This window comes from Mytilus californianus, unplaced genomic scaffold (assembly GCF_021869535.1).
Source record: "Mytilus californianus isolate M0D057914Y unplaced genomic scaffold, xbMytCali1.0.p SCAF_6, whole genome shotgun sequence".
Lineage (NCBI taxonomy): Eukaryota > Metazoa > Mollusca > Bivalvia > Mytilida > Mytilidae > Mytilus > Mytilus californianus.
The window spans coordinates 63,228,780-63,253,977 of NW_026262712.1; the positions used below are offsets into that span (position 1 = coordinate 63,228,780).

Sequence of the window (25,198 nt, forward strand, 5' to 3'; positions counted from 1 at the left end):
ACTTTCCACAGGTTTTACATGTGAAAAGATGTTCTCCTGATCCATGAAGTAATTTTCTGTGATTTTGAAAACCTGATGCAGAAGCGAAGGTTTTGTTGCATTCCTCGCATACATATTTGTGTGCATCTTCTGTGTGTTCGTCTAAATCTTCTCTTGTGTTGCACCCAAACTTGCAATGAGAACATTTAAATTCTCCTGAATATATAAATGAATGATAAGCACTAATGTGTTTCTGTAATAAAGCTCTTGATGAGAAAGACTTCTTACAATGGACACACAGAATGTCAAACCTTGGTTTCAATAGAAAATGTGGCTCTCCTTCCAATATAATCAGTTGTGTCCCTTTTGTTGGAGCACTGTCAGATCCTAAACAAAAGATGGAAAATAAGGGTTAGTAACTAATTAGATTTGTTTTCATTTGGATCTAGAACTGAGATTGTCATCATCTATATCTATAACATAAAAGTACCTTTAAAAATGGTTAAGATACTCAAATTCCTGGGTTGCAATAATTATTGTTTGTACTGCGAAAAGCAATAAATGGTTATATTTAGTACTCATTATTTCAACTACATAGGAAATCTTTTATTCCGCCATCTAGAAAATTGGCAAAAATTTCAAAATGAGTACACAAATGGAGGTCCTTATCTTCAACAAATATTCACACAATCTACAAGATTTGAAGGCTTTAGGTTGAAAACTGCCTGTCTGACACACACCCCAAAGTCTGTTAATCCACCTGTCCAATATTCACCAAACTCCTGTCACCTAGCCATTATTAATTTCAAGAACCAGGTAAACATATTGATGTTAAATTCTGCAAAGTGATAAAAGATTAAAATCCACTGAATGATTAATCACCTCATCTTAATATTCATATATTCAAGATATTTACATATCTTAAGCATAAACTGCCATCATAATTGTGTATATATATACATATATATATAGAAGTCTATAAAAATGACCAACCAGCAAATTTAATATGTACCAGATCATCTAGAATAGAAGATGTTGGGCAGACAAAAAAAAATATGAAAGTCTAAAGATTGGCACAACGGTAACTATATATATATCATACATGTCAAGTTTTGAACAACACAATTTGAGCTTTAGTCAAACCAGGTTCTAAGAAATTGATAATAAATAACTATGTAATGTTGCCAATCAACATGGATATGAAACTGAAGGATGAAATTCATCAGCAGTATGGGCAAATCAATTTCCAATCACTATGATCACACGGTTTCTTGTTTCAACTGCTACATCTGTCAATTTATTCTAAAAAAGTTAAACAGAACTTTGGTCAATCAAAGAATTGTCATTTGGCAGAAAATTAAATAAAATATATACAGACTCCCTAAAACATTTTTTAAGTCTTCAGAAGTGTGTGATTGTATATGTGAGGAGTGTGTGAATGTATCCATGGGGTTTAAAAATAAGGATAACTATTGGTTGTTCAGTGTGAAGGTCAAATTTAACTGTATGGATCTACTGGCTGTGTGACTATGGAGCTAAATTAAATGAGTTCCATTGCTTGAAACAGATAATTTATTTCTATTATATCATTACAAATTTGTCATCTACTTTAATTAAAAAGACATCATATAAACTAATCAAACGGCAGGAGTCGTCAAGTCTCTAATGATGCAAAACTATATTTTGAAACATTTTAACCATATGGTTTGTTTAAGCAAATGCAAAATGTGTTAACTACTTACGGTTAATCCCCTGTTTGTTTACTGTTGCTTTATAACACTTAACCCATAGTTTATATTTACTGCTGCTTTATAACACTTAACCCATAGTTTATATTGACTGCTGATTTAAAACTCTTAACCCATAGTTTATATTGACTGCTGCTTTATAACACTTAACCCATAGTTTATATTGACTGCTGCTTTAAAACTCTTAACCCATAGTTTGTATTTACAGCTGCTTTATAACTACTAACCTATGGTTTATATTTACTGCATCTTTAAAACTGATTTGCAATAGTTTATATTTACTGCTGCTTTCAAAAAATATTGATCCATAAATTAAAATTACTCCTGCTTTAAAACTGTTAGCCAATAGTTTATTATTACCGCTGCTATAAAACTGTTATTATTATTGCTACTATAAAATTGTTAATCCCTAAATTATATTACTGCTGTTTAAAAATGTTAACCAATAGTTTATATTTACCGCTGCTTTAAGTCTGTTAACCCATAGTTTTTATTTAATGCTGCTTTAAAAGTGGTGAGCCTTATTTTTTTTATTAAACTGCTGTCAAAACTGTAAACTCAGTTTATATTTACTGCTGCTTTAAACTGTTAATCCATAGTTTATATTTACTGATTCTTTAAGACTGGCTACCCATAGATTATATTTGCTGCTGTTATAAAACTGTTCATCCATACTTTATATTTACTGCTGCTATAAAAGTGTTACTCCATAGTTTATTGTTACTGCTCTTTAAACCTGTTACCCAATAGTGTATATGTACTACTGCTTTAAAACTGTTAACCCATAGTTTTTATGTAAGGGAGCTACCATTTGATTTTTATGGGGGGGGGGGCTAGGATGAAATTTGAAAAAAATAGGCAGGACAGGATTTTTGAGTAAAAAAAAAGGCAGGATGAGATTATTTGCCAAAAAAAAAGGCAGGATGACAATTCATGTAAAAAAAAAGTCAGGATAAACTAAAAAAAAAAAGGCAGGACCGAATAGAGTGAAAAATAAAAAGGCAGGACCGAATAGAGGGGAAAATAAATAGGCAAGACAAAATTTTTCATCCTAGCCCCCATAAAAATCAAATGGTAGCTCCCTAATGCTGTTTTAAAACTGATAACCCTTTCACTTAGTTTATAGTTACTGATGCTTTAAAACTGTTAACCCTATATTTAATTTACTGCTGCTTTAAAACTGCTAACCAATAGTTTATATCTACTGCTGCTATCAAAACCATTAAACAGAGTTTGAAATTTACTGTAAACAAAAAAAAAAATGTTTATACATAGTTTATTTTTTTAAAAAGTACTGCTATAAAAACTGTTTACCCATAGCTTATATATCTATGCTTTAAATTTTTTATATTTATTAAAGCTTAAAAAACTGTCTATCCATAGTATATATTTATGAATGCCTAAAAAATATCTCTGTGTATCCGTTATTTATATTCATTAATGCTTAAAAACTATTTATCCCTAATTTATATTTATCTTGGCAATAAACCAATAGTTGATAGTTACTGCTGTCCATCACAGACCTTCATATGGTTATCAAGGGTACATTTATACTTGTAGCCTTTTCCACAAAGAACACATTTGAACATTTTATCATCAGAATGAGAACGTTCGTGTATTTTTAAACGACTAGAACTTTCAAAGCATTTCCCACAAGTTTTACATTTGTAAAGAAGATCTTCTGATCCATGCATTGTCTTGTTGTGATTTTTCAAACCAGGATAACTGGAGAATGTTTTCTGACAAATGTCACATTTAAACCTGTGAATGTTACTACAGTGAAATGTTAGTTCTTGTTTCTCTGAACAGGCAAAACTACAATAAGGACATTTCAATGGTCCTTTATATCTGGATGAATGTATTCTGTCCATGTGCCTTTGTAGATTAACTTCAGAATAAAACATTTCATTGCAGAATTTGCATGGGAACTTCAACTCTATCCAGCATCCTGCATTTCTGTCCCAATGTTCCACGATTTTATTTAATTCCGCATCCTGATGTACAGCTGAAAGGTGTTTCCCTGTAGAGACAAGAAAAAGGTATCAACAAATGTATATGTCATTATCAATAGGCTGTCCAAATATTTAGCCAAAAGAAAACTATCCATATTCAAAATTCCTGAACAAGTTAAGAAAACTTCCATGTAAAACCTGTTTTTTTCTGCCAACGTTCAACCTGAAAAGTTAACCAATGTGTAAAACTCAGAATTGTTTTAAACTGTTTTAAAGCAATGTACTGTGTTATGCCAACAATCTTTGCATCAGCAGTAGATTATTGAACAAGATGTCCAAAACTTTCCTATGGTTATCCTCATTGTGTCAAGAAAGAATCTAAATCCCAAAAACTTCAATAATCTTTATTTATAATGCTACATATGTAAAAGACAAATGCTGGGCTCTTTTAAAATCATCTTCATTTACAAATATTCTATAAAACAAATTGTATTTTTTACAGTGACCTGGGGTGGAGGGGTTAGTTCTAAATCACGAGGTATACAAATACAATATCATATTACAATACAAGATCCCAGACAAAACAACAAAACTTTATATGATTTGCCAAACATGGTTAATGCTTATTGCATTTTCTAAAAGAAACTTAAAAAATCAAAAGTTTTCAAAAGCTGGGACAAAACTCTGGAATAATAATTCTGAAATGTGTCATATTCATTTTCTACAAGCTACATATTTTACACAAGAACACTTTACTACAAAACTGCATAAATGAGTTCTGTAAACAAATAATTTAGTCTGAATACATATCCAAAAAATAGAAAGTCAATATACACAGTTCTATGGAGAATCTGACACAATTGTACACACATGATTATCTAAACTGTACTTATGTTTATAAGACCTTTTACACACAATACATGTGAAGTTACGACTTGAAGAATGAGACCTCTCATGTATTTTGAGACGACTGGCACATTCAAACTTTTTCCCACAAATTGCACATTTGACCAAGTCCTCCTCTAATCCATGATGAATTCTATTGTGAGAGTAGAAGCCAGAGTGGGAAGAAAACGCTTTTTTACAAATCAAACAAACAAATTTATGCATTTGATCACAATGCTCCTTCAGGTCAGAAGGTGTTCTGCAAGTAAAGAGACAGTATGTACAGTTGGCAATGCCCATAACTTCGTTTTGGTGTACAGCACTCATATGTCTTTTAAGGAACACCATGGATCGAAAAGTCCCACTACAAACAGAACATTCATATGTCCGATTCAGTGCAGATATGTCTATGTCTTGTAGTTCTTCTGACTTCCTTAACATTTCAGAAGAGGATGCATCGGTTTTAAATCTACCATCTTTATCGTCAGACTTATTGCCTGCATAAAAGAAAAGAAATCTAAGATCAAAACAATAATTCTTCAAGGTAATCAGAGCCATACACACATATGCTCTGTTTAGTTATACTTGTAAATAATCAAACCAGGAAAACATGCATACAGATGATACAATCTTATGGTCGATTTAGACAATATATAAGATACTTGGAAATGAAAAAGAAACTAATATAACAGAGCGCCTTTAATCTTTCAGTATGTCATAAAGTTATTCAAGAAAGTAACAGGAGCAAAGTCTCAATAGCTTTAAATGACAAAGAATTAAAAGAAATCAGTGCAAACAGTTCTTAAAGATGCTAAAATGTATTTATGTACTTAAAATTTGAATGAAGTAATAGGACATAGAGAGTTCTTTTCTCAGCTTGTTCCATATTGGCATACTTAAGCTTTTGAGACGAAATAATATATACTAACTGAATTTTAGAAGTCAGCAAAGCTTGATTTATCAAATACGTACATATTCAGACACCTATCCTTCTTATTTGGAATACATGCTTTTCATTTGTTTGGCATTCATGAACCTTTCTGTTTCACATAATTGCAAATGGAACTAGAGGCTTTAAAAAGCCTGTGTCGCTCAACTAGGTCTATGTGCACTTCAACAAAGGACACTCTCTAACATTGATGATAAGAATAGAATTCATGACAAAAATCTTTTTTGTTGATCTTGTATTGCTGATCATTTTTGTTATTTAAAGTTTCTATTTATCAATATTAATTTTTATCAAATCAGGCAAAATGCAAAAAAAATGATAAAAATTGTCATTAAAGGGCAATAACTCCAATAAGAATTCATTGGACAATTTCCTCCATATTGTCTTAATTGTAGATCTTGTCTTGCTGATTATTGTTGCTTATATAAGTTTCTATCTATCTATTATAATTTTTAAGATACCAGACAAAACTCAAAAATTGGTAAACATCGTCATCAAAGGGCAATAACTTTAAAAGGAGTCAACTGACGATTTTGGCCATGATGGACTTATTGTAGATATTGTCTTGCTGATCATTTTTGCAATTTAAAGTTTCTCTGCATCTATTATAGTTTTCAAGATGATACGCAAAAATGAAAAAAAATAAATAGTAAAATCTGTTATTTAAGGGCAACTAATCCTATAAGAAGTCCCCTGACAGTTTTGACATAGATGGACAATTGGTAAAGCTCAACATTCTGAAAATTTCTGCCCCTGTCAGATTTTCCCTTTTCACAACAGTTTTCAAAATAATTGACAAAACTTGCATTTTACCCCTATGTTCTATTTTTAGCTATGTCTGCCCTCTTGGGTTGACAGTCAGGGGTCATCAGACACATTTTTTAAACTAGATACATCAATGATGATTGTGGCCAACTTTGGTTAAATTTTGTCCAATAGTTTCAAAGGAGAAGATTTTTGTAAAAGTTAACGTACGACAAAGACAGATGACAGATGCCAAGTGATGAGAAAGCTCACTTGGCCCTTTGGGCCAGGTGAGCTAAAAAATTAAATGTCATGTTGATTATGCTGTTTTAAGTTTAAATGGGTATAACACATGAATTCAATTTTTTAATATGTTGAGTTATTAAAGTCCTCAGTTTATATTTAGTCTGGATACTTGTCATATAATCGAAACAAGATAGCAATGTGTCCAAGCTTTAAACCTGGCTTTAAAAATATCAATAACTTGCCATTCTTTTGTTATAAATTTTAACAAATTTACACTAGGCAAGTAAATTGAAACACAAACCATTTCCTCACAAGGTGAACTGACACATTATATTCTTAAAAGTTTTTCTTGTCTGTGGTGCTTCATTTTGAACTATAGATAGAAAAAAACTGCACAGAAACTGTCTTTTTTAAACTTTTTTTTCAATGAAGGAACTATAGCAAAGAGTCTAGATGGGGTTAACAGAATAGAGAATAATGACCCAAATCTACAGAAAAATAGACCAATAAAATAAAGAATAGAGAATAATCGGCAAAAAGTATAAAGAATAGATGAAAATTATCTAAAAATTCAAAAATACAGAAATGAAGGACTCCTTTTCCAGACCCCCATAGTCATAAAATTTGTATCAAGTCTAAATGCTTACTGGTCTATATTTCCAGTACAGTTATGACTAGCCAGACTATATTTATGCTTGTATGATTTGTTGCATTGTAGGCACTGATACATCCTGCTATCAGAATGAGACCTCTCGTGGATTATTAATCGTGCCTTCGACAACAGCTTCTTTCCACAAATTTTACATTCCAATAAGTCTTGTCCAGTCCCATGGTTGACCCGTTTGTGAGAATACAATCCAGAAGTAGTGGTGAATGATCTTTGACACAAGTTGCATGTATACAAACTCTTTTTATGATATTGTTCTATGTGAACATTTAAATCTGATAGGTTATCGCAAATAGACAGACAAAATGTACATGGGAACTGCCTACTTGGCATATTCTCAACTGCAGGAGGTTCACATGTCTTCTGAATTGAAAGCACAGCTTCACCAAGAAATTTAAGACGATTATCCTCTATTGCAGATTGCAACTGTTCTTTTCTCATGACAGCAGTAAACTCTTTTGCAACCGCCAATTCCAAAGAAGGTCCCCTGTCTTGTTTGCGTTTTGTTAAGTCTATCAGTACATCTGTACTCTGGTTTCCTGAAGAACAAGGTGATTATATATCAATTGCATACCACAACAGTAATTATACTGATTGTAAATTAAATAAAATGTCTTATCCCATCAAGAATACCAACGCTTGTATATATAGCTACAACAACTGTGATTATAATAACTAAGCTTTCTAATAAAAATACATTGATTTTGTTTTAAAAAATTTGACCAATCAATTGTAAATCATTATGATCTCATCACATCAATCTGTTAGTTAAACTTGATTAGTTGAATAAACTTTGAGTAGTTTTCGTCTCCAGTGACAAATATCTATATTTTTTCCTTCAATTCCAATATTACAACATTAACATTTTTTGCAATAAAAGACAGATTCTAAAATGATCAATTTCTCTTAATCCACTAAATTTTAGATCTACAATTTTTCTTTTTTTCCGCTACTTAATAGAACAAAACAGAAATGATGGCAATCATAAATGTTGGAACAAAAAATTATTTACAGCTTGGCAGCTTGGCTTATTGTATAATTCCATCTGTCTATTGTGATTCCCTCTAGATGCCATTTGATAACTTTTTATTGTTGTGTTGCTATCTAACTGGTGTATTAGAGACTGGTCACATCTATTTGTATTCCTACATCAGCAGAAGTGGTAGTGCATAATACCTCAAGAATGTTTGGGATTTTGGCAAACTGCAGTATAAAATATAAAAAGGATACCAAGAATTACTAAAACTAAAAGACAGTACAATAGTACACACCAACCACCAACACCTAACTCCTGAGAACGAGATCAATTTTTTTTTTAAACATATGTAGTCCAAACAATGCTCAAAAGACATTTTTAGGGATCTGATAGCCCCAAATTGAAATAATACATGTAATCCTTAAAACAACTGGCATATTTACAGTCTGACATATTGTATAGACACTTCTCTAAATGTTTTTTTCTTCCAGTTTTTCTGTCTTTTTGTTTGCAGAGTCAAGAACATAAAACCTCATAAACAAACGTTATCTATGATATCAAAAATTGTCTATATACACACTAACATCTGCAATCCCCTTGATCAAATCAGATGTATTACAGAAGAACACATAATCTGATGAAACTAAAAAATCTACCAGTCCTTACTTCACCCTGAATTATTAACTGTTAGTTGACTGTTACCTTTTGTATTCTACTTTCAATCTATTATGAACTTGTGCTTGGGTGAAAGAGTGGCAGGGTTTTGAAAATTGTGGTAAGGTTTTTCATGTAACTCAGAACCATGAACCTTAACTTCTGTAAGGTAAGATTTCTATTAATTTTGTCAAAATAAGTGATATAGGGAAAACTTTACATCAGTTGTTACAATATTGTAATTGTTCATATTTAATTCGAGTCCAATACCAATCCAGGTAGTGGTAGTAGGCATATACTAAAGGGGCATTAGATACGAGATATAAAAAAAAATAAAATGTGATTTTTTTTGTTTGTTCAATCATTAATTAAAGTGAAATAGTGAAATAATAATTCGCTTTTTACAGCCAGTTTGGTTCAGTTTTATCAAATTAAGCAAAGAAACATCGCTCATGAATTATTCACTTGCAAGTTAATAATTCGACCTCATTGAATCCGTATTCATGTGAACTTTAATTGATCTCTATAGCAAGAGATGGATTATGCAAGGACTAGGCGTGTTCAAATATTAAATGGAAAAGAATGTAAACATTGAAAGTGAAATAAGGGTAAACCATTTGGTTGACTGGTTCGATTCAGAAAAACTCATTCTTATACAGGTTAAAACGATTATTTACATATTTTTTTAACCTATAATATGAAATCAAACAGACCTAGAAAAATTCAATTACACGAGTTCGCAATCTATTTATATATATGTTTATGTTTATATCGGGTTATATGACCGTCGGCAGTCTTCAGAGGTCACATCAATGATTAATTAGATGGTGTCTAGACTAAAATACACATGAAATGCTGATATATACTATCGAGTTTATGCATTGTAAATTGTTTATTTTAGACTTTTTATAATTTGGATTTGCGTTTAAGTATGTTATAAGTAGAATATAAGAATTTGAGTCAAATAGGTGAACATGAATTTGACAGCTAATGCCCCTTTAAGAAATGAAGAATAAGAATTGTCACCTGAAATATAAAGCTCAGACTATTTTTTTCTGATCTGATCTAACATATTATACCCAAATAACATCTAAACAATTGACACTGACCTAATATGACACTCCATTTTGGCTCCTTACACACTATTTCAGACGATACACAAACCATTTACTAATGACTAATTTAAATTGATTGCTTACCATTTGCATACAGTAAAAGACTTGGATGTATTTATATTTATATTTATTATTCTATATGCAAAGTACAAAATAACAGCATAACCAATGCATGTCCTATCTCTATAAATTTTTCCAAGAAATGTTTCTTTCAAGTAAAATGAAATATATGCTTTTCTATACACTTATTCAAATTGAGTCAAATATGATGGTTATTTGGTCCTCTATGTACAATGTTTTGGGTAAGGAATTGAACAAATCAAATATCAAACTATAAAAAATTTCAAAGTATTGTCATCAATAAAATATGAACCAATTCTAACAATATCACATTCTACATAAGCAGCCAACCATAACAAGATTTTACATATCATAGTATATTCCAAGATACATATATAAGTCTATTTTCATTATATTTTGTATGCTTGCATTTTAACAAAATTGGAAAAGAATATCAATTTGATGAGAATCAAGAATTTTTGTTTATGACAGCCAATAATTCCCTTAATTCAAGTTAATCAAAATGTTGTAGGTCTTTTAAACTTTTTTTCATTTTAATAGATTAAACATCAAAGCAACCAAAAATTATAATTTACATTGTTGGCTAATGAGAAACTCCTGAGAATGCAAAGAATTTTTCATTTTTAAAACACTTCATCAATTAAATTGTCAATTAAACAGTCCATTCAACTTCTATTCACAAATTAAATAGGATACAAAATATATTTTCAAGGAAATAACAAAAATAGAACACTGTAGAAAAAAGATTGATTCTGCATAAAAATACTTTTGTAATTATATACAATTTTAAGAAATATTTAAAAGCATAAATAAGATTTATACACTCAATACATAATTTTTTTCTATTAAATTAGTTTTTTTTCCAATATGTTCCATATCACAAACGATACCTTTAAGCTCATCTATTCAACAATAACAGTTGCGCTTTCACTAAACTAATCCACACACTTGTGCCTTGAAAATGCCTCCATGTGTTTATATTTTTTGCCACACACCTCACATTTATAAGGGCGATTTTCTGTATGGGTAAACAAGTGAGCTTTGTAATAACTCAGAAATCCAAACCTTTTACCACATATTTCACATTCTATCAATCGAGCATTACTATGGAACAACTTCCTGTGTTTGTATAAGCCTGATTTAGATGCAAAGCGGCGATGGCAATCCTTACATTTTTCATTTCTCTCTTTCCCATCATCATGTAACCAAAATCTAGGGACTCCTGTATAATGTAAAACAAAAGCAACAAATGAAAATAAAAACATAAACTGTACAAAAGGGCTAACAACCAAGCAAAACATAAATGATCTATACACTGCAGCAAGTTTCTCTGTGAAATCTAACTTATATTTGATTATCCCCTCCTTTATCTCAGCATGCCCATGATGTCATGGGGATCTAGGTTGCATTTTACATTAATGGAATATTTTGCATTTTTATATCACCGTTTTGTTGTTGGTTTTTTTAATAAGAATTTAAAAAATGCATACAACACTTTATAAATTTCATGCATACAAAGAACTTTTCTGGATTTACCTTCATCAGGAACACTCAAAGCCGAATATTTGAAAGCCAATAAGGATATATATTAGAACCGAAACAGTTGAAGAGCTATATGAACAAATTGGGTGTGAGTTACACATCAATGAGGAAGCAATCCAGTGACATACACACCAGTTAAATCGATAGGTCAACACACTGTCTTCAATAATAGACAAGTATCTTTACAGCTTGTCCAGCTCTAAATATCACCAAGTCCAGAAATTTTCCTCTTTGACAAAGGAAAGCATAAACTTGATGTGCTACATTTTCACACTAATTAGATATCAATTTTCATAACCATATTGATTAAGCCTAAAATATTATTGTTTACAGATCATCATTTCTTGTTTTGTTAACTCTCCTTGCAATTATTTTCTTTCTTCTTTGTTCTCATTTTTCACCTCGGCACATTTAAACGTGTAGTAGTTTCTATATAAATAGATGGTTAAATAAAGTGAGAAAGACCTTGCTTACAAAAGCAAAACTTATGCATACAAAACAAATATCAGTTTCTATGTCTGAAAATATCTTTTATCTTTGAAAATATTAACCAACTGGTTGACCAATGATGGGCACGTCAGAACATCAAAATTTATACTATTAATATATTTATATTTAGACTTGGATATCAGATGGCAAACTTTCAGGTCTATGAATATGGAGGTTTCACTTGAAACATATCTCTGATCATCAAAATTTGAATTATTTTCACCAACAATTTATTTACTGTTTGTAATAGTTTGCACTGTTTTAAAGTGTTGTTGTCAACATGAACTTTGTGTTGTGCATTTAGTTTGTCAGGATGCACTGGATGTAAATGTCTCTTTTACATTTCAATCTCAACTGGCCATAACCAGTCAAATAAAGTTCCAACTAAGGGAGCTACCATTTGATTTTTATGGGGTAGCTAGGATGAAAAATTTTGTCCTGCCTTTTTTTTTTAGTTGTAACCTCTGTAATCTCTGTCCTGCCTTTTTTTTTTATCCTGACTTTTTTACATAAATTGTCAATCCTGCCTAGTCCGACCCCCCCCCCCCCCTCCCATAAAAATCAAATGGTAGCTCCCTTATAATCTGTCAACACCAAAAAGATCAACTCTTCTTCATTTGATTAACACATAATACATTGTAATATAGCCATGATTATGCTAGCAGGTGGCATTAATAAGCCAGCAATCAGTTATTCTATAAAATTACATTTTCAAATGAGTAAAAGATGACGATGCTAGGTAAAATTGTCAATAAGACAGCTGCTCAAAGACAAAAACAACCAATAGACATATATATGCCTATATACACTAAACAGCAGAAACACTTCTAGGTGGTTTTTATTATATGTGTCAACTGTTGAAATCACAACCCTTAAGGTGATACCTAACACTACAGGGAGATAACTCTGTAAAAATCAGCTAAACGTTTTAAGCACGTTGTTTTGTTAAGGAAATATTACGCTTCTCAATGATCAAAATTAGTGTTTGTCAAACTGCTATATAACCAATTTTTCTGATAAAGTGGTTGGTTCAAATTCTTTGAAATTTTTATATTTTTGTCAAAGGGTCAAAGTAAACATTATGTCAAAATTTTATGAAAATTAAACGAGCCAAATTAATTTTAGTCAAGGTGTTGGGTACCACCTTAAGAGAAAAAGCTTTACTCTGGTAACTTAACTAATTGTGAAGTGTGGAATCATTATTTTACCAATTTTCCTGGAGTTCATGGGTAAAGCAAACCACAAATTTAAATGTTTTCGATGACGTACAAATTTTCTAAAGGATAACTTGTAGATAAACTTTGGCAAAACCATGAATTCAAATATCCACAAAAATACTATTTTTCCTCAATCAACGAAAAAATTTGTAACCATGAAAATAAATAAATCTACAGTATTCTGATTGAGTGAATTTTATACAACATCAATTACTTTTGTGTGTACTATCTTTTTTTTTTTCTTCTTTCAGTTATCGTATGAAATTTAATAGCTGTTTTGTGAAAACTCTTTTATTTTGAAATGCATGAAATTATAATTGTAAAGTATGAACAATCTGAACAAAACTTCTAGAACTTGGTGAACAAATAATCGACTTTTCATCCAATTACAAACTAATGTATCTACATTATTTACAATGGGTTAAGTGAAAACAACATCTTGGAAAATAATAATTAATGTTGATATAATCAAATTATCATGCATTGTGACCTTCAATTCTAACAGCAAAAGTATTTGTGTTTTTAAAACTAACAAATAAAGACAAATGTGTGATGAAACATTGATTTCAACATTAACTATTTACAGTCCTTGCAAAGTTGCATATCAGATTTCAAAAGAATACTTGGAATACAAGGAATACAATGTCAATTGTATAAATGCACTTATTTCAACATAATATTAGAAATAAAATTGGAAATCTTCTGGATTTTTAACAAATGGGGCTTGAACCTTCAAAGCAAAAAGTAAAAATCAATAAAAAATATTATCAAGAAACAATATGCCAGACTACATAACAATAAATTTTGCAAGATAAGACTGTCGTCTTAATTATTTTGAATGATGCACATAGTCTATATGGTCATCAAGATCGTTCCTCTTTTTGTAGGTTTTTTTACAGAATGCACAAACATGAAAATTTTGGTATTTTCTGTTATGGCTGTTCATGTGTTGTCGAAGTTCAGACACGTAACTGAATTTTGCATTACAAATGTGGCATGTTTGCAAATTTTCCTGAGGTCCATGGAATTTCTTGTCATGCTTCATGATTCCAGATCTGGTCACAAAGACTTTGTTGCACACAAGACAACTGTTAGGATGTTTACATGTCATGTGATCTTCCAAAGCCGATTCTGATGATGTTGTAAATGAACAGAATTTACAATTGATTTCTATATTGACAGAGCTGATATCTGATTGCGGAACAGATTCTGGTGAAGCTGTATTATCTATGACATGCTGCGTTGACTGTGAAATGGGAATTGTTGAACTGACAGCAGTAGAATAAGATAATGTTTTCACAACATTGTGTAACATATCAACCAGTTCCGATTCACACATCTCATCTTTAGTTAGTGGTGTTATGGTCAATGAAGATGCTACTCCTGGCAAACCTCTTTTGTAATCTGTTGTGCTCGTCTGCTGTGGTGCTGATGTCCCGTTTATAGTGGTATCATATGTATGTGTCACTTGTGATACTTGTGGCTTTAAAGATGAAACTAACATTTGTTGCGGCTGATTATTACCAACAGCTTCAAGCATACAATGGTAGCTGGACATTTTCGCTTTCTTTTTTCCTGTTAAAATATATTGTTTCTGTACATTACTTCCAAATTTCCATTTAAGCAGCCATTGCATGCAACCTCTGATACATGCAAAACACTTTGTATTAACTAAAACTGGACAATAAATGTAAAACATGCTACATGCTGGTATACTATATGTCAAATACTGTTTGTCAGAGCTATTAACTTGTAACAGTGAGACTGCATGTTTTTCAATATTGCACTAAAATCCTTGACTTAAATTGGACCATATACTTGATATTTTCCTAGTAGAAATATAACTAGATACCAGTAAAGTATCCCTTGCAGCAATAGTGCACCAAAACAAATACAATTTACATGCAAGGATCTGCAATCAGAGTCCTTGATGTGGTGTCCTCTAGTTCCAAAATGAGTCTTCAATGATTTTATATAATAATAAGTAATAACAATAATGATGTTAATGATTATAGCAAAGCTTCCATTAAAATTTCATAAAATTATATAGAAACCAAACTCATAAAATGTACTTGCAATACTATTTAGCTAACTTTCAAAGATTTTCATTCAGTTCTACCACAAAACTCAATTCCAAAATCAACTATTTTTATTTTACCTTTTCCCAACTGTCACTTGGCATCAGACTTGAACATTATCCACGTTTTACCTAAATTCAATGTTTAATTCAACTGGCAACCAATAAATAGTTTCAATTAAAACTAAAAAGATATATAACTACCATAAAAATAATTTCAAAAACATAAGCTGTTGTGAGTTCAAAGAAAAAATAATTTAGGAGTTGTCCCATTAAGATCATATATCAGTATACCAAGGTATTTCTTATGGCAACCATTTTCTGAAATTGATCGGAGTTGTAAAATAGAAATCATTCCTGCCAAGTTTGAATCGATTTAGCCAATAGGTTTAAAGGAGTAAAAAGAATAAGCAATTTCAATGAAAATCTAAATGTATTTGCAGCCTGATCATAACCATTTAAGAGATTGATTGATTGATTGGTGTTTAACACCACTTTCAGCACTATTGTGCTATTTAGTAGCAGTCAGTTTTTATTGGTGGAGGAAGCTAGAGTGCACAGAGAGAACCAGCGACCATCTGTAGGAAAACTGACAATCATAGTCAATAAATATTGAGAGTCGAGCGCACCTGCCTAGTGCTGATTCAAACTCACAACCTCAGTGATGAAAGGCTATTGATACAGTAGTTTGAGTACTTAGACTACTTGGCCACCGAGGCTCCACCAATTAAGACATTAGTAAGCAGGCTTACATATCTTGCTCTAATATTTTGCCTGATAGCAGAAGAATTTGAGAACTGATCTGTCAAGTCAACATCTTTCAGGGGTTTGTTTTGATCATTTTCAATAAACTGACAATTTTTAAAGAAAGGCCTTTCTGTATATAACTCTTTCATGAGCAGTACAGATTGGCTCGGGGGGTTTCCTATGACAAGCAGTTTGAGTTAACTTGGCAGTCATACACCATGATTACTATTTCTATTTTAAAAAAAACACCACATTTAATTAAATAATTACTTTATTTTGCAATCCAAAGAAGAAAGAAAAAACCACAAACAAAATGCAATTCAAATGCATAAAAAAATTTGAAACACAAATTAAAGATATCCTCATATTTTTTTCAATAGAGGTAAAAAAGATCAGCTTTCATCTACATGGATGACTAACAAGAGCGTCTTTATGTTTATATGACTTTCCACAAATGTGACAAGCATGTGGACGTTCAGAGGAATGTCTAGGCATGTGTCTCTTTAGAGCACTTTGTGTAACAAATTTTTGGTCACATTCTGGACAAGGTATCAAATCTTCAGATCTTCCATGAATAATCTTCTTATGTTTATATAAGCCTCCCCCAGAAACAAACCATTTGCCACATTCACTACAAACAAATTTGCATTGATTTTTAAACATCATCATTTGTTGTATGACTTCAGGGGTTAAAAGTGGATTTTTTGTAGGTTGTGGAATCTGTTGTTGATTGCCTCTCTGTGCCATTTGATACTCTTCTTTATGTTGATAAATATGTTTGTCTGTTGAAAAAGAAAATAAGTTTTCAAAATCTTTTTACTTCAAATATCAGCATAGCAATTATTATAAAGGCACTGAAAATTTGTTATAAATGAGAAGTCAATGAATAATGTTTTATCAGTCCACAAATACAAAGTTAATAGTGCTGCTACAATAGAAAAACAAAACCAAAGTGTTCAGGAAGGAAAATGAACAAATATTAGTACACTAAAGATAATATTGAATGAACAAGCTTTTTTTTTTTTTGAAATCTGAATATTTTATGAGCTGCCTGAACGAGGATTTAAATTTCAAATCAAGAAAAAAAACATGTGTTTTGACTGTCACAAACACAGGCACTTGTCTCTGAAAGAATGCATCTATATACCCTAATATAACAATTTATTAAGGTATAAAGATAAAAAGAATTCAGAGACAAGTGCCTGTGGTCACAACCTATAAAGAATAAGTTCTTCAGATTAAATGAGCACAATTTGTAATATACATTTGTATATATTTAATAAAATTAATGTAGCTTGTAAGGTGTCCTAAAGCATTATAAATAAGGCCCATTAATGAAACCTATCCTTAAAACTCTTTCATCCTTGTTTTCAAATTCAGACAAGTCTTTAGACATATTAGCGTGTCATATTTTCAGTTTTTCCTTAAAATTTTGTATTCCATCCAAGTTTTTCTTTTCTAATGCATTATAAAATCTCTGCCAAGCAAACCCTAATATTTTCTAAAACCAAACATTTTAAATAGACTACTGTCAAAATATTCCCAAATTTTGTTATATATAGCACACATTTCAAATTCATTCATTTCTTCCAAACCATCTCAGTGGTCTCGTGGTACAATGCTTGCCTCTAGTGTGAAGGCCTTAATTGGGTTCAGTCCCTGCTGGCTAGGTCAAACAAAAATTGGGTATTTGCTGCTTTTACAGTTAGGTCCATATTTAGGTCCATATTTTCCTGCCAGTACAGACAGAAATACTGAGCTTCTAGGCAGGTGCCCTCTGGCACTAACAGTCCATTATTATTAGTGTTTCAATTTCAATTCTCAAAACATTTCAAAAGTACATCTGTTTTATTTTTATTATTCAAATAAAAAATATATACAAAATATTGTCTACATAAAAAATGTATCAACATAGTCTAGTTCGGGCAGGTCTTGTCCAAATGTTTATAAAATTATAATACAACCTTAATCCTTTAAACATTATTTTTTTCAGTTCAAGGTCACTTCCACTTTGTAAAATACTGACACAAAATCCATGAATAAAAAAATTTAATGATTCAGTAATTAAGATTTCACCGTTTTTTAATTCAAATTGCAACAATATTTTAATTCTAAGTGATTATGAGCAAACATGGTTGTCTAAAGTGTCTTTATGTTTATAGGACTTTTGACATCGTTCACAATGATATGGTTTTTCAGAAGAATGTGACGATAAATGTCTCCTCAGTCGACTTGCACTACCAAACTTCTTCCCACATAACTTACAAACTGTAAAACTAGTTCCATGATGTGTTTTCCTATGCATATATAGTCCAGAACTTGATGTAAAGCTCTTAGGACATAATTCACAGCAAACTCTTTGGTGACCTTTATAATGAGCAGACAACTCTAGTCTGCTTGTACAAGCAGTACTATGCAGAGTGTTAGAAAACTGACTTTTTGACACTGTTTTGTTGATTGTGTTTATTCTTTCAACATTTTGTTTTGTGTTACTTAGACAATCACTTGATGTGACATTTTGCCACCATGGGTTATGACACTCCTCCATTGGATTAATTGTAAAACTTGAAGATTTTCCTCCCATGTAACTTTGTTGCTGCTTTTGTCCAGATTTGGCCTGACTTCCTGAAGAAATAAAATGCAATTATGAACCAAACGGTTCTGTGTTCCATGTACATTTAATGATAAAGAAAAGCATTCAATAGTTTATCTTGCATATCAAATATTCCATAGTGAAATTTATCTATGAATGAATATAAAATAAGAATTGGTCAACCTTTTTTTACAGTTCTATATTTGGCAGAATATTGCTTTTTTACCATATATTTGAAAGAATTATGGTTTTTCTTTTTTGAGATTCTTGTCTTGACAAACTAAATGAATAAGTTATTCAATAGAATTGAAAAAAACAAGTGTCCCCTTATCAGAAACATCAGACAAATCTCCAACCCTACCATAATTAATACGAAATGTTCAATAAAAACATTCAAAACATTCATACAACAAGCAGTAACAATTAAAGATAGTCCTTCATGTTTATGAAAGGCAACTCAACATCTAATTTTATGATAATTACGAGACCTTTCAAAACTTTTACAACTGCTTATATAAGACTTAAACAAAGTTGGAAAAGAAAGAATGAATGTGACACTAAAGTCAATATCATTATCACTATCTGAGGAACAGAACTGTTAAAGCTAGATCATTGCTTTTGGACATTAACAACAGCAGCAAAAAGCTCATACCTTCCATGATCAAGACCCCTCCCTAGAAACAACTTTGATATTCTTGACTACTCAGGTCAAATGGCTTCTAATACCTAAAAGCCTAAAACCATTACAGCCAATTCAATTTATCTCCATCTCAACAATTTCAAAGTAAAAAAAAAACCAACAACTGCAACATTTCTGACAGTAAAGTTGTTCCAGGTTTACTGTATAATAAGTTTAAAGAATCTTTAAGTGAAAACTTTTATTATACTTTTGTTTTATCTATTCCAATAACAAACATATCAACTTTTAAAAAAAAAAACATTGTTCACAAGATGTTAAAATATACAATATTTAAATAATCAATGTGATCATAATTTCTACTTTTGTTCATTTTTTAACTATAAAAAAATACCAAAAAGATTATTTAATGCTAAAACTTTGCAAATATTCTATCTTTGTACAACAACATGAGAAACGGTAAATACAGGAAAACAATTTTATTTCTAAAACGGAACTAATAGATTGTTAAATTATAAGACGTGAAAACCTTAACTGTATAAAACATTGTAATAAAATGCATTTTTTAGTTATTCCACTCTTGTGACAAACATAGTTGTGTAATAATCTATTATATTTTTCCATTTAATCAGCTATTCTGGTGGTCAGTCCATGTATTTCTCTATAAAGCTTGATCCACTTTTCACGGAAACTATCATGGTACATGATCCGATGTCTTGTATACATATATAAATATTGAATCCCTAAGTCAAGTATTTCTATCAACTTCTGATGTCATATTGCATTGTTAAGCTAAGTATTTCTGCAAACGTCAAGATATCATTGTATTTGAATGTTCTTTACATTCCTATGTTAAGTATTTTTGTAAACGTCTTATTCTTGATTTACATCTCTTTCTACTGTCGCTACATTTAGAGTTAACCAGCTGATGGAACATACTCTCTGATACTGACGGAAACTTAACACAAACAAAACCTACAAAAACAAGAGGAGAAAACCTTAAATATAATAAATGTGAAACTCCATTTCCATTTCCTAAAATTTAATGCAGATAATTTTTTCTCATGTATTTGTACAAAGGATATAAATGTACCATAAAATAAGAATAAATTTTAGAATATCGAAATGTAAACTACATCTCAAGAGAAGAAACACAAAACATATTCATAAATGTCTAATAAAAACTTAAATCACAATAGATCATATAAGATGAAAATATTTTCACTGTTCACAAATATTTTCTCTTATTTCATCATAATTGTTTTTCGATACTTGTTTTGTCAAAGATCAGGCCATTGGTTCTTCACGTTTCAAAAGTTTCACATTTTGTCATGTTGGGTCTTTTTATAGCTATACTGTATGGGTTTTGCCTAGTGAAGGTTGTAGGGCGACATAAAGTTGCTCACATCCAAGTTATTTAGACTCGGGTGAATGATAGTTGTCTTCTTGGCAATCATACCTCATCTCCTTATTTTTATACAAATCTTGATATCCAAAAAGTGTGACTTTCAAGGCACTGTAAGGAATTGAAGCCAATATTGGGTTATTGCTCTCCAAATGTTAAATGCGTCACTTTGTGTTCATAAAATTTGCTTCTGAACTTTCTAATTAATCGATAACAAAAAAAAATCTTCATAGTATACATAGTGTTGTAATACATATGATTGATGTCAAAAGGAATATCCACAGTATATTCTTTTAACTAAATGTTTGTGTACCTCTTATTGCTCCTAAAATAACAGAATCTATAGCCGGTCTGGAATCAGCAGGATTACTACTGCCAAAGGGTAGTCTCCCCTTGGCACAATGGTCAGCTAAGTACTGGTCATCAAAGTATAACTCTAGCAAACATCGAATCATCTTACTTGGTTCTTTGACACTGGCCTGACAGATTTTATTTAACTGCCATAGATTACAGTATACACCTGTATTTTGGTGCAGTTCAACCTGAAATTTAATCCATTTACATGTAACGGTTGCAAAAAAAGACTGATTAAGTTTGGAATATATGGTATTTTGAATAATAATATGTGTTAATATGGTTATGTTACTCAAATTTTGTTGCTTTTTCACTAATATAACAGCGGATTTATTCTGCAATCTGTCTTCATTTTGAAATAATTCTTACAGTTAAAAATCCTGAATGTTTTCCAAAATTACAAGCACATTGTTGATGACTGTACAGCAACTTTTTAGGTAGTACATGTATTTATTGTTAGGTTACTGTCTCAATGACATTTGTTAACCTCTGTATCTCTTTTATTTAAATCAATAGCAAATAGGGAAATCAATTCTTTTTCTCAATTTAAGTCAAAAATTTTCAATAAATTTGCTAATTATTTGCGTTTTTTTTTTTCTGAAAATAAATTTAATGGGGGAAAGGGGGGTTAATCTTGTTATATGTTTACCTGGTCACCCTCTCTTATGGACTGCTCTTTCATGTCATCAGTCCCACTGAGTAAAACTGATTCTAGAGTTGTACGTAATCTTCCAGGAACTGCACTGAAACCTACAGGTAACAGAATAATTCAAATTATTGATTAATTGATTGATTGCATGCTTGATTAATGTCCCACGGCTAAATTTTTGGTTGAATTTTCCGTACGATTCATGAAAATCAGAGAGACAACACTGCATGACTGAAATCTAAAGATTTCATTTATTTTCTTCTCCCTCAAAAGTAACCCAATTATATCAAATGAGATAAAACATCTACAGATATCAAGAGTAAGCTTGGTGCAAATAAAGCAACACTTTCTCTAGAAATTACAATTTGATTCACTCTGTGTTGTTTAAACCAATGTTTTCCATAAGAACATGTAGAAATTCAAATAGCTTGTTACTACCTTATGTTTTGCTGATTCAAATAGTAATTGTTTTAGTCAGAATCTTTCAAATCATTCCTGCATTTGCTTTTATAAAAACCCTATATAACAGATTCCAGTCTCTAGTCAAAAAGCTTCAAATGAAAAATACAGCAAAACAACAAAGACCTTTTGCCTGCTTTCAATTCTGCAATAAACATGAGAATCAGAATCTTATACTTTCCCCCTAAATATCTTTGGTAAGTTCCGAGTGAGAACTGACCGCCAAAGAAATATACATACCAATTAAATGGCCTGACACGTTTGATGAAAATTTGTAACCATTTCTGCATACTTATAGAAAATGTTCCAAACACAGAATTTTCCAGCAAGTTAGCTCTCTACATTTGGTTTTATTATATTGCTTCTTACACTATAAACAATGGATCTAAATAATGATATCATGAGCATGGAAATCAATATTCATTTTATAAGCAGTTTTTCCATTAACCCAAAAATCATTACATATAAATCTCAAAATTCAACTTTCCTTTGTAGGGCTGATAGATTGTTGTGTGTTTTAAAATCATGTTCAGCACTATTGGCTATTTCGTGGCTGTCGGATTTTATTGTTTGAGAAAGCCGGAGACAACCACCTAGCTTTGGCAGGAAAACTGATAATCAGTCAATTAAGATTTGAGTCAAACGCACTTGCCATGTGCTAAAAAATCCTGTACCACACGATATAAATATCTGAGTAGTGAAGAGTATTTAATAACCTGTCAATTGCTACACCATATTCCTCCATATTGGATATTGTTGAGTATATCCCAATTTTCAAGAATGAAGATTTTTTTTAAACAGGTAACATATTGGAAATTAATTGAAGACAACACTCTGTCATGTTCAAAAACTGTTACACAACACCAAGGTAGAAAAGTAGAAAGCAATCATTTTATAATATTTATATATATTCATAGCATGAAAATAACTACATTTACAGAAAAAAATCCCAAACCATTCTAGGATATAAATATTCACAACCTAATTTAAATTTGAATCAATATACTTCCAACCAGCTCAATACTGAGTTTTTCCTTTTCTTATAATGTTATTCAATAAATATGTGTAATTCAACTATACTTTGTTGAAACTTTTTCAGCATTGTAAATAAATTCACTGGGAGGCAAAAAATCTGACTATAACTGTCTCTCTCTATTCTAAATGAAATACAATGAGAACACATGAGGTTGATTAATTGAAATTCCAATTTCCACATTGATTTCTTTTCAAGTTTCATAAGGTTCTATACTATCAAGTCTTTTTGATATATTCTTTCATTAAATTGATTTTCCGTGATATAGTTGGCTGTGAAACTTGAAAAACTTGAGCAGCCTTATACTGTGTCATGCGTCCAGACATCACTGCCTCTAATGCCTTTTCCAAGTTCTCACGCTCATACATTTTGTGTTTTGTTCTTGGTCGTTTCTTTACCAACACTGAAATATAGTATAAACTATTTGTAAAATGAAACAGATTTATAGGTAAATCTAAAAACAATGCTTAGAAAACATTTTCTTACACTTCCATCATATTAATTACGTTTAATTTCTCAGAATTCAAACCCAAGTAATGCCAGTATTCACCTTACAGTTCATGCAGGTAATACAAAAATTCTTTGAGTAAATCTATCAATATTAATTCATCTATCACTTGACCCACGCAGTTGCCATTTAGTAAGGTGGCAATTTTCAGTCAAAGCTACAAAATTATATTCCTGACTTCTGAAATTTCTCCAAGATATCAAACCACATTTAATTGTATTGTTTATGGTAAAATACCACAGATAAAAAAAAAAAACAGTAAAGACACCAATCAATACTTTATTATAAATCAAAATACAGATAAAACATAAATCCATCACCTTAATTTCAATTAACTTATTTTTCATTTCAACAGATTGGACATTAAATGAAATGATCAACTTCAGTGTTAAAAGAATGTTAAAAGAACATCAATTACTACAGCAGCACATTCAATAATAAACATATCTTCTGTTACAATAAGTTGAAAATTCCATTATTTCACAGGATTAAATCTTCAATTGTTTTGGTTTTATACATCCTTGCCTTTCAATTATTTGGCTTTGAGCGTTCCTGATGAAGGTAACTCCAGAAAAGCGCTTCAGACACATGAAATTATAACATGTTGTTTTCATTTTTTTAAACACAAGCCTGGCTGTTCTAATGTCTAAGGTGTAAATCTTTTCAAAACCAGAATGCAAATTTTCACCTTTGAAGGCAAAAATATCTCCAGGTAAAAATATCTCCCTAAACCACCAATAATTCACCAACCGTAGCTGGTTTTGCATATTATACACACCAACTACATGAAATGTTGTTTTCCCTAACTACCGGTAATTCATTAATGAATAAATGCATTAGAGTGTTGATTGTAAAAAAAAAGGATAGATTCTTTGGCAAAAATTGAAATCAAATTTCATAGCAAACATAATGGTTCTTAGGCAAAATTTCAACTCAAAAATTTCCTCAAGAGATAGATCTTCAACTTAGTGAAAATTTAAACTGTTGACTACTCAGGGAAATTGCATTTTCCCTTCAAATTATTAATTTCAAAATGTAATCTCCACAGCTATAACTCTAGAGTCAGAATTCTCAAATCTTCCTAAGAGGGAGATTTTCTAATATGAAAAAGTTTTGATTTGTATATAGGTAATATTAAATTATATTTCAATCTATGACATATCCACACTGAATTTTTCAACAATATACAGTTTATTCTACAGAAACTTCATTCAAATTTTATATTTGTTCAGAAAAGTGAATTTTTCTCGTCTTCGAATGACATGACGAGATATAGTAGGTTGCGAAACACCAAAAACGACAGCAGCCCGACATTGAGACATGCTACCAGACAGAACAGCTTCAACAGCTTTTTCTAAATTCTCTGGAATATACTGAGTGTGCTTCTTCAATCTAAACTCAAACATGCTATCAGCTCTATCCTGTGATATTTCTGGAAAATATACAAAATAAAGTATTTTAAATAGGTTTTTACTTCATTTTATGCAACATT

The 25,198-nt window shown here is 30.9% G+C and overlaps 2 protein-coding genes across 12 annotated transcripts in view; one reads left to right on the forward strand and one right to left on the reverse strand.

Annotated features, from left to right (window-relative positions):
- Positions 1–25,198, forward strand: part of LOC127704734 (U1 small nuclear ribonucleoprotein A-like) — a 1,100,970-nt gene that overhangs the window by 774,112 nt on the left and 301,660 nt on the right. The window lies entirely within an intron of this gene.
- Positions 1–25,198, reverse strand: part of LOC127704711 (zinc finger and BTB domain-containing protein 17-like) — a 172,083-nt gene that overhangs the window by 65,471 nt on the left and 81,414 nt on the right. The window contains exons 5-7 of one of the 9 annotated variants that reach the window (XM_052208855.1): positions 21,707–21,807; positions 21,017–21,245; positions 19,763–20,273 (exon numbers count right to left, since the gene is read on the reverse strand). The exons of 3 other annotated variants lie outside the window; for them this stretch is intronic. In XM_052208855.1, the coding sequence (XP_052064815.1) occupies positions 20,146–20,273; positions 21,017–21,245; positions 21,707–21,807 (458 nt within the window). In that variant the 3' untranslated portion in view covers positions 19,763–20,145. Of the gene's footprint in view, positions 1–10,025; positions 11,219–16,321; positions 16,851–17,910; positions 18,694–19,762; positions 20,274–21,016; positions 21,246–21,706; positions 21,808–23,052; positions 23,602–23,969; positions 25,139–25,198 lie in introns of those variants that run through there. 5 more of the 9 variants (XM_052208860.1, XM_052208858.1, XM_052208852.1 and 2 more) reach the window with 5 other exon arrangements.